Source organism: Populus euphratica, unplaced genomic scaffold (assembly GCF_000495115.2).
Source record: "Populus euphratica unplaced genomic scaffold, PopEup_1.0 scaffold25.1, whole genome shotgun sequence".
Classification (NCBI taxonomy): Eukaryota; Viridiplantae; Streptophyta; class Magnoliopsida; order Malpighiales; family Salicaceae; genus Populus; species Populus euphratica.
The window spans coordinates 2,498,124-2,508,245 of record NW_011499851.1 but is presented as its reverse complement, the minus strand read 5'-3'; the positions used below and the strand labels follow the sequence as shown (position 1 = coordinate 2,508,245).

General features: G+C 35.8%; 1 protein-coding gene across 1 annotated transcript; it reads right to left on the bottom strand.

Annotated features, from left to right (window-relative positions):
• Positions 1-6,310: 6,310 nt before the first annotated feature.
• On the bottom strand, positions 6,311-9,903 carry LOC105121582 (uncharacterized). The gene is made up of 2 exons (XM_011020287.1): positions 9,390-9,903; positions 6,311-6,847 (listed from the first exon to the last, which is right to left on the bottom strand). The coding sequence occupies exons 1-2, from the start codon at positions 9,645-9,647 to the stop codon at positions 6,611-6,613; spliced, it is 495 nt and encodes a 164-aa protein (XP_011018589.1). The 5' UTR covers positions 9,648-9,903; the 3' UTR covers positions 6,311-6,610.
• Positions 9,904-10,122: the final 219 nt, after the last annotated feature.

Below are 10,122 nucleotides of genomic sequence, written 5' to 3'. Positions count from 1 at the left end.
ATAAATGGAAGAATAAATCTCATTAGTTCTTGAAACTGAAGGTTTTTGCGTCCTTGCAACCAAGGATCGATCCCACGAGGAAGATTTAGTTTAGATTTTTATGCTATACGTTATGCAATTGGGGGGTTTTGATTTGTGATAATCTAAACTATGGAAGAAATTAAACTAGTGAACACAATCAATTAAAACTGAAATTTATCAAGAAAACAAACCTTGGTCACAAGCACACATCCACCTACAGAAATCAGAACCGATCCTTGAAACAAAACTCCAATTTATATTCTGAATTTTTATCTTTTCTTAACTTTGGTTAATTAACAGATCCACCGTATAACTAGCCCTAACCAACAAATAATCACAGTGTTCGCACTAATAATTTAATTTAATAGCAGCCTTAAGATCTAGATAAATTCATTAATCTTAATAACCAAGTTGTCTACTTATGTTGCTTTGATTGAATGTTTTCCTTAAGTTTAATAACGTAGTTCTTTAACAATGGCAATATTCCAACTTGCAACTGGTTTGTGGTTGGTGGTTTGAGGTTGGTGGCTACTAAAGGGGCTAAATTGCTGAAATTACAACTTGGATGATAGTTTAGAAGCTTTGGAATGTAATTTAGACTCATTTCTTCATGAAATCTGTTTGTTGGAAAAATTCAGTTTTCATCTTTGAAAAATCATATCTCCCTCATATGACATCGTTTTTGGCTGAAAGTTGGAGTGTTGCTAAGCCTTTAAGTCAGGAATCCAAAAAAATTGAGTTTGTATCAATTGGACTTCTGAAGCTCTAGATATTGAATTTTGAATGACCAAAGGTCAACACTAGTAGAATGCGAAATTTGACTTTGAAGGATGTGATTTCCATGCTCTTTGTCCTTTTATTTTTCTTGACTTAGATTTCCAGAAAGGTATGGATATTAGCTTTTTAGTGCCACTAGAATCACTTCATTTCGATCTCTAGAATTCACGATCTGCACAACATATCGACTGAACATCAAATTTGTCAATTACCTCCAATTTACTCCTTTTTGCATCTTTCATCCAAAAATGCCTTCAAAAAATATATATAAAAAAATAATATCAAGGTATTTTATATATATAACATAGGCTAAATGCTAGTTAAATATGGGTGAAACTATCAAATAATATGGTTGCATCACATGCACTAATTGTTTTTTCATAAGAACATTTTGTAAATTAAATCAAAATCTATAATATTTTCAACTTTTTTTACCATGCTTATTGATCGTGTTCCTGACTTTTATATAAAATGTTATTAACTATATTAATTGTAATATGAAAAATATAATTTTTTAAATAGAAAAATAGAAGTGCAATCGAGAACAAATCTTAGAAAGTTTGTCATTATTTTATTTTGAGATGGCACCATCTAAATCTACTTGCGTTTAAAAAGAGTTAGGTACAGACATTTAAAACTTTTCTTGAGTATTTAAGGTCCTATTCTAAGAGAAAAGGTGTTATGGATGTTTACATGCATGAGAAGTATAACGATGGCAAGTTCTCTAGATGGTGTTAATAAGGGTTAATAATCGCGTGATAATGGCAAAATTAATAGGAAGATTGCATGAAAATTTGTGTGGGCAGTGAGTTCATGTTGGCATAATGTAGGCTTCGATGACGAACTATCCAAGCCTAGAAAAAACATAGCTAATTTGATAGTAATAAGGTTGATAGTTGGCCAAAAAAGTTGTATCAATATTGTTGGTTGCGATTATAACTGAGTAGTAAGTTTTTATAGCGGTTACAAGCATAACTAGCTATGAAAGAACATGTCAAATCCTGAGACCATGCTAGATAGACATGGAGCATGGATGAAAATGCTTTTGAAGTTGGTAAGTTTATGGAACATGAGGACAAACTTCCCTCTAATGTTCTAAGTATTAAGGCCATTAAATTCATGGAATACATGGGAAAACTACCTAAGAACTTATTGGAAATAGGGGGAGAAGTTTCTTTTATAATTTCCATGTATATACATTATATATAGACTAGAAACATTAGTTGTATAGCATGAAATGTTTGACGGAATAAGGCATTTTTATGCATAGCATACACGAGAACTCATGTAATTTCTTTTGTTGAGTTAATAAAAGGTTAGGAAAGAGTCCCTATAATTATTGAATTTTTTTTATGCAACATTCATTCATTTTTCTTGTATGGTTTTGCTTATTTATAACCTATAAGAGTGTAAAAAAAACCTTTTAGTCAAGGAAAACTTTTAATTTTAAATAAACATGAATGAATCATAAAGGAAAAGACTGAGTCTAATGAGACTAGACTCTATATAGAGGTTGAAATTTGGCCATGAAATTTTTCAATATGAAAATTAGTATTAAAGCATGGGATGTTCTGGGAAAAATAGCAAACCATATTGTAAGTGACATTTCAGAAAGTTTGCAAAATTAGTAGCTTAACTACTATGGAAGTTACACAAAGTTATGATGAAGGATTAGATCTAATGAGGATTTAGGTCTACCATAGTTTTTGCCGATGGACTAACAAATTTTAGACCAAATGTCAACAATGATACATTTAGAGTCTCATCAAAATTCAAGGACAATGTTAACAATGGTTCATTAAAGGTGAAAAAAACAGGGTTCACCAAAAATTTAATTGTTATATTTGTGATGGGAGTCATTTTATGAGTAACTTTTTAAAGTTGGGATAACTTAATACTATCTTTATAGATAAAGGTGCTGAGGAAACAATATATATAAATTCTATATGTGTGCTTCGCAACTAAGTTGAGATTTTAGCTATAAAGATGTCAACCTGACTATTAAGGATATGGAATGGCTAGATTGTCTTAGATGAGCAAGATTGGGGTTGTTATGTGCACCATGATGATGAGAAACATTAGGGTGAAGGAAATAAAATGAGTGTTCTGTGCGTATTAGAGAAATAAACAAATTAAGATAAATTAGTCATGATTATGATTTTATACACCTTAATGACAAACAAATCATGATGATAAAGAGCATGTTGGCTTTTTTTTTTAAGGTTATTATATTGTAGATTTTCAATGGATAAAACATGTATTAAGGGTTAGAACAACAAGTTTTTTGCATCAATAAAACCATGTGGGTGGTGATACAGTTTCTTAGGTACAACAGTTGCATATAGAGAATCAAAACAGGTAGAATTGATAATAGGTTGTTATTTTTTTATGTGTTTGGACATGTTAAGGATTGATGGCCTTCGAAACTTCCAAAAGAACTTTTTTTTTTTTTTTAGATCAACGTGGGTGTCCGGGCCAGCTTGCGCGTACCACGGGCCCTGAAGTTAACGACCATGTAAGCCTCCAATGGTTATCATATGAGCAATCAAGGACTCGAACCTGAAACCACAGAGGGAGCAAACCCCTTAGTCTCAAGTTTTTACCACTTTCTAAAAGAACTTTGATACAGAAGGATGTTGATCACAAAGACTATATTGGTCGCATTTTTATACTAAAGGTCACATATAAAGTTTGAAAAGTTTGATAAATTTTACGGGAGTTTATGCAGTTTTAGAAAGTTACATACGTATGAACAAATTAATGTATAGACTTGTTAAGGGAATGAGCATTGTTTGTGTGTAATTATAGATTGTCAGGGAATAAGCATTGTTTGTATACAATTTTTTAGAGACATAACAAAAAGTGACACTAGTGTTACAACTTTATCTTTGTCTATGGGATATCATAGCATTGGTCTAAACAATTTAGGTTAGTTTTAATGTTGTTTTTGGTTGATTTTGTGGAAAATAAGAAGTGTTTTAGAGGAGAGTAGAGTTATGACACTTGTTTTTTACTCATCAAAGAATCGACGGGCTGAATTCTTCATGAATAAAGGATAAACCAGGAGGTTTTGTTGAGAAAACAAACCGATTGTGACTGTTGAAAAACATGGCCACTAGAAATCTAAGCCAAAAAAGGCGTTGAGCTCTTCCAGTGGAGAAGGTTTGTTATGCAATCTATGTGCACGAGATGTATAATGATGACATGTTCCCTAGATAATGTTAATTAGGTTTGACAACTACATTAATAATGGTAGAATCAGTAGACAAGTTGCACAATAATTTATGTGTATAACATGTTCATGCTGGTATAAATGTGGGCTTAGAACATAGATTGTCCAATTCAATTAAAAACATAGCTAACCTAGTAATAATAAGGCTAATAGTTGGCCAAAAAAGTCACAGCAATATTGTGAGTGGTGATTATAATCGAGTAGTGAGTTGGTATGACAGTTATAAGCATAACTAGTTATGGAAGAACATAGCTACATAATGGTGGCACGCTGGAAGGCATGGAGAATCGTTGGAAGTACTCTTGAAGCCACTAACTTCATAGGAATATGGGGTAAAGCTACCTAAGCACTTGTTAGAAATGGAAGGAGAAGTTTTCTTTGTAACTTCAATGTATATACTTTATATATATGCCGGAAAATAAGTTCTGTAGCATGTAATTCCTAAAAGGATAAGGTAATTTTGTGCATGGCACACAGAAGAGAGCTTGTGTAATATATCTAATTGAGTAAATAAAAGGTTGGGAGAGAGTTCATACAATTGTTGTGTTTGTTTTGTGTATCTAGCATTTTTATTTATTTTTTACTTGTGTTTCTCCGCTTGTTTATGACTTTTAAGAGCGGAAAGCTTCTTAGGTGAGGAAAATACTTCTTTGTAAGCAAATTCGAGTAAATCATAGAGGAAAATGTTGAGTCTAGTTGAAAATGTTGAGTCTAGTGAAGCTGCCGCTCATCAACTCTAGATCTTTTCTTGTTTTGTTCGATTCATGTTTACTGCTTGATCAGATTCAGTGATGCACACCATAAAAAGAAAATGTCAGGATTGTTGCCATTTTTCTTCTGGGGCAAGACCTAAACTTATGATTCATTTTTTCCCAGCTTTTTTAGGCTCCTTTTTTACTTATTCCTCGTTACGATAAGCCCAAGAAAAGCTCGTGTGTCTAAGCCCCAAGAAAAGCTCGTGTGTCTAGTAGGGTGCTTTTTTACTTATTCCTCGTTACGATAAGCCCAAGAAAAGCTCGTGTGTCTAAGCCCCAAGAAAAGCTCGTGTGTCTAGAGCGTGCACCTGTGCAACATGGCACCTGATCAAAGGCATGCAGTTGCATGAGTGGCACGTGGCAGTTATCGTGGCGTCCTAATCTTTTGGGCATCTGGCCTAGCAATTCCTTACATTTCTAGACCGGAACATTATCGCAGCAATTGCTGTTTCTGCTTCAGCGAAACATAAATAAATAAAGAAACAGTTTGTGGAAGCAAAAATATAAAAGATGCAAGCTGCTAAGGAGAAAATCAGCAATTTGGCTAGTGTTGCTAAGGAGCGCTTGACTATCTGCAAAGCCAAGGTTGAAGAGCAGGTTATATTTCTTGAACAACTCAAATAGAGAGAAAAGGAAAGTATATACATGCCTAAGCATGTGTTTCATCCTTGTGCCTTAATTTTGTGAAAAAAAAAAATTGTTGAAAACTTGCAGGCAGAGTTAACAACAGCCAGGACAGCAGAAGAAAAAGAGTTGGCCAGGGAGCGTAGAAAAGTAAAGGAAGCACAGGTAAGGATGGAATTGCATCAGGCCAAAGCCAAGCATGCAGCTGAGAAATTAAGTTCCTAGCACCACCACCACCAACCGCCTGTGGTAGCCCGTTGTTGAACCCATGCTAACCAGCCAGACGGAACTGGCGGTACCATGCCTGGAACCACGGCCCCTGCATACCCCCTAGGAGGACACCCTCCTGGACACGGGCATATTTAGACAATTAGCCATGCTGTGTGATGGAAGGGAGGACTCGGTGCGTGTGTGTGTACGTGTAGACTTGTCTGTCTTGAGTTCGTCAGTTCTCTGTTGGAAACTCTCTTCCGAACCGAAAATTATTGATAAATCACGCATCCCTCTTTACCATGCTGCGGTATGAACTTTTGTTTTGGGAAGAACAGACATCATCAGACATATAAATATGCAGATGTCTCAGAGGGTAAAACCGGCCCTAATTTTAATAAGAAATTTTTCATTTGGTTTTGCCCACATAACTCAGACCCCAAACATTTTCCACCAAGGATCTCCGTAAATAGTTGATGGCAAATACATGAAAACAATTTCACGGCATGCAAATCATTGGATCATTCTTGTATTTCACCTTGGGTGCAAATAAGCAAAATAACAAATCCGGGAGTCAGAAAATGTGAGCAATTAAAACCAGGTGTACAAGCAGACCGGATATGAGTGTCTTCTCGAAGGGAAGAGTAAGAAAATGTATAGAGTATGGCACATGGAACAATTTGGTTCGGTCTATTCAACTTGATGTGTATTCAGATTTGGATCAATTGGTGCATGAATTCGAATCCTGCAGGATTCTGTAAGATTTATCTGATTAGATGGTCTAAATCAAAATCTCATCACAAACCAATTGGACAAAGCTTTATAACATAAACATTAATACAATTGGGTGTAGGGGTTTCACAATTCAGGCCACGACAACAAACGTTAATCTATTAGAAAAGAATGACCCAGCAACATACTTACCCTATAGATCTGACAAATGAAACCCACCCAGCCACCCATGAGCCCTGGACTATGACGTGAAGATCCATTATACCCACTGCAATCTACCTTGATGTTCCACACACTGTTGAATTTTCCCATCATGGGACATCATCTGCTTCTTGATTTTAGCTGGCCGAGTACTGTGCTTCACTTCAAACCTCGGCAAAGGCTTGTGCTGTTCATGAACGCTGGAAGATGTGTTTGGTAAAACCTCGTCAAAGAACTCATCTGCCACATCGCCATCTTCATCTATCCTGAGGCGTTTTGCGTACCATCTCAGACCCTAAATGCGGAAAAGATGGACCATCAACATACTTTAAGAGATCAGAGCAATAAATATGTCAACAATGACACTGATCAACTGTGTAATGCCTGCATGACATTTGGAGCTTGGAGCTACAAGACAAAATCCACCAAATAAAATTATGCAGGACAAATTGACTTACTCGCTTTGGTCTGTTATACTATTGTTGCTGAATATTTCAAGGAGGCTTTCAATTAAAGGGAAAGCTATCAACGAATAACTAATTTAGTTCTGTGATTCAGTAAATCAAATCTGCAAAGCATCCCATGTTTGCATTTCATGTATTTAGCTTTTCATTAATAAAAATTTTACCAGAGAAAGACTTCTGCAATCTGGTGATTCAACAGCCCTTGGCAAGACGAAATGCAAAATGAAGAGACAGACAGGGTGTAAGAATTACTGTGCTCAAGAAGCAGCAAAGTTGCATAAGGAGGAAATGTTGATTTTTATGAGGTCACAAAAATGAAAAGCTCAACTAAACTAGCTAGGTTTCTCAGCACTTTTGAAAGTTTTACCTTTTCTATTCTTCCCTACATGCAGACATGACCTCCTAGTTCGGGCTACTCCAGCCTACCTACTACTGCAGATGCAATTGTCTCTACCTCCTGTAATTACCTAAAACAAACCAGCAGAGTATAACCCTTATCAACTGTCAAGGTGATGGAATGTTTGAAATGTCTCCAAATGCCTCTTTGGTCTAATGTGCCAGTTGGCACTTCCTCTGCTTGCCAAAGGTTATTGAAGTTGCCAAGCATGTTACCTCAAAATGAACTATGACATGCTTCCAAGGTAGTTACAATCTCTCTCAAGCATTGGTACTTCTAGCAGCAATCAAAACATCCAAACATTCCATTATCTCTGGTGCCGATTTGGATGTAGCTAAAAGAATATGATTTTTACACCCTAAAGAATATGATTTTTGGCTGCTTTACATGAGAAAAGGATTAGCTAAGAAGGAAATCCAGAGCAAACTTCTCCAAGGAAAAACATTTCTACATTACAAACCAGGCCCCTAAAGTATTCTTCCAAATTTCAGTTCAAATTCAGCTACCTCGTTGTAAATAAGCAAAAATGGCCAAGGGTAATAGAACTGTCAATTAATTCAAGTAAACAGAAAGCATATTCTGTTGTTCTCAAGCATTGTATCGTGATGTCTATGCTAATGCAGTACACTCTCTCTGTTTACTTCAAACAGATGATTCTTATTTAGAAAAGAGTGTAAGCAACTGTTTCAATTTCTAAATGCATTCCCCTACTTTCTATCCATATTGTCCAAAATCCAACTCCGTAAGTTGCATGGATACAGTGAATCAATATTTTTTTGTGCATATCACACATTGTAAAGTTCAAAACAATATATTATCATTCAAAATTGCAGCCTTAAAACCTATAAATCTTACTCCTAATTCATTATTTGCTAGTTGAAAGTTGAGACCAAAGAATTTTTTAGTGTCCACTGAGCCTAAAGATTATTTTAAATGAGCTGATGGCATAACAATCTAGGAGCAAAAGCACAATGAACCAATGTTGCCCATTTTAATTCAAATCATTCAAAAATAGTGGACATCCATCTTCTTTGGGATAATTTACAGAAGCCACCATGAAATAACTAGTAACTAATAACTTCAGCAAAGGAACTACCACCAAACTAAAGCAAAAGGAAGACCAATCAAGATATTGATCAGAAGGTTCAAAGTTGAGCATCACTGTATACAAATTGATGACTTGACGCTGCTACCACTGACCATCTCACCAGAAAACGCTCTGTAATAGCATCATATGTTGCAGACACTCACAAAGATCAACACCGATGTGAAGCAGGCACGGTAAAACATTGGCAACATAACAGCACGTTATGACACCAGAAATCATTAGGAGGTAGAGAAATAGTAGAAAACAACAGGCTACAATACTTGAACCAGATAAGAAAAAAGTTTGCAGGAGGTATTTTATGAGATACTACACAACTCATTAAGGTATGGAGGTGAGGGTGAACCAACTAGTAGGCTACAAGATTGGCTGTTTGACTTGAAAATCAGACTAGAACTGATTGCTTTTATTTATAACAGCATTTACAATGCAAAACTCCTCATGGAAGAAAGCTATAATTAGCGATCATATGCTAATGACTTTATAGTCAAACAAAACAAATTGGAGCTGCGCTATGAAAACATCAGCATAATTCCAAAGGTAAAAAGTACAAACTCCACCTTCAATCACCTAATATATCCTCAAACATAACAAGGAAAAGAAAACCCCAAATTCTCATCATTGTTTCCCTCTTTGCAGGGAAAGACACAAAGATCCTACTGGCAATTATTTGGATTGACAATAACCCAACTGAAACACGGCAAATAAATACCAAAGCATTCATTAATAAACACCACTAATTATACATCACAAACAATTCAACAATACCAGAATAAGCCCCAGCAATTTTCATTTCGAAACTCCAAACAATCACTGAAATGTAAAACTAAATAAAACAAACAAAGATGTGAAGTCTAGAGAAAGAACGGACCTGAAGGCCGCCGTCGCCGGAGATGCAGGGGACGATTAGGGGTCCAAGCTGGGGGCGTTCGACGGCAACTTGGACAGGAACACCGAAACCTTTGCGGGGAAGGCCAGTTTCTTGGAAATTGGAGCGAAAATGGACATGGTTGGGGTGTTGATGATCGTCTTGCTCTTCTGCTTCTTCATGTTGCTGGTCTTTCACATCGTAGCCTCCATCATCTTTAGCGAATCCAAGAAACCCAGCTATCCTCTTAAAGAAACGCATCGCATCCCAAAATATGAATCAAACTTTTAGACAAAGAGAAGGTGGGATTGTTTGTGGACTTGATGGTGAGGGAGAGACTTGTTGGGATTTGGAGATTGAAAGTGAGGCTTCGAGAATTAGTGTTGGAGAAGACAAGGGGAGAGGGAATGAGGATGATCTCTTCGCTTACAAATCTGCTGCTTAGGTTGTTTTGTCTTCTCGTTGTCTTAGGAAAGATTTCGAGGGTTTTTTTGGGTTAAATTTAACTGGACTGCAGTTTGTTAGGTTTTTATTACAGGTTTTTAGTTGTTAATTTATTTTGTTTAACACGCAAAACAAGCTTTTACCATTACTTTTTCTCGTTGTACGATGAACAGTTTCTTTTTTTTTCCCTTTTTCCTGTCAATGGAGGTAGATCGTTATTCGTTAAATACACAATTAGTGTAAAACATTACTTTCTTTTATTTCTTCTGCTATTCTTCATTTTCATAAGTTC

What these genes read in the sequence shown, in the direction of transcription:
- LOC105121582 (XM_011020287.1), bottom strand. Translation starts at nt 9,647, where the DNA reads ATGCGTTTCTTTAAGAGGATAGCTGGGTTTCTTGGATTCGCTAAAGAT. An exon ending in CCGGCGACGGCGGCCTTCAG is followed by an intron (nt 6,848 to 9,389) that starts GTCCGTTCTTTC and finishes TTCCGCATTTAG; the next exon opens with GGTCTGAGATGGTACGCAAA.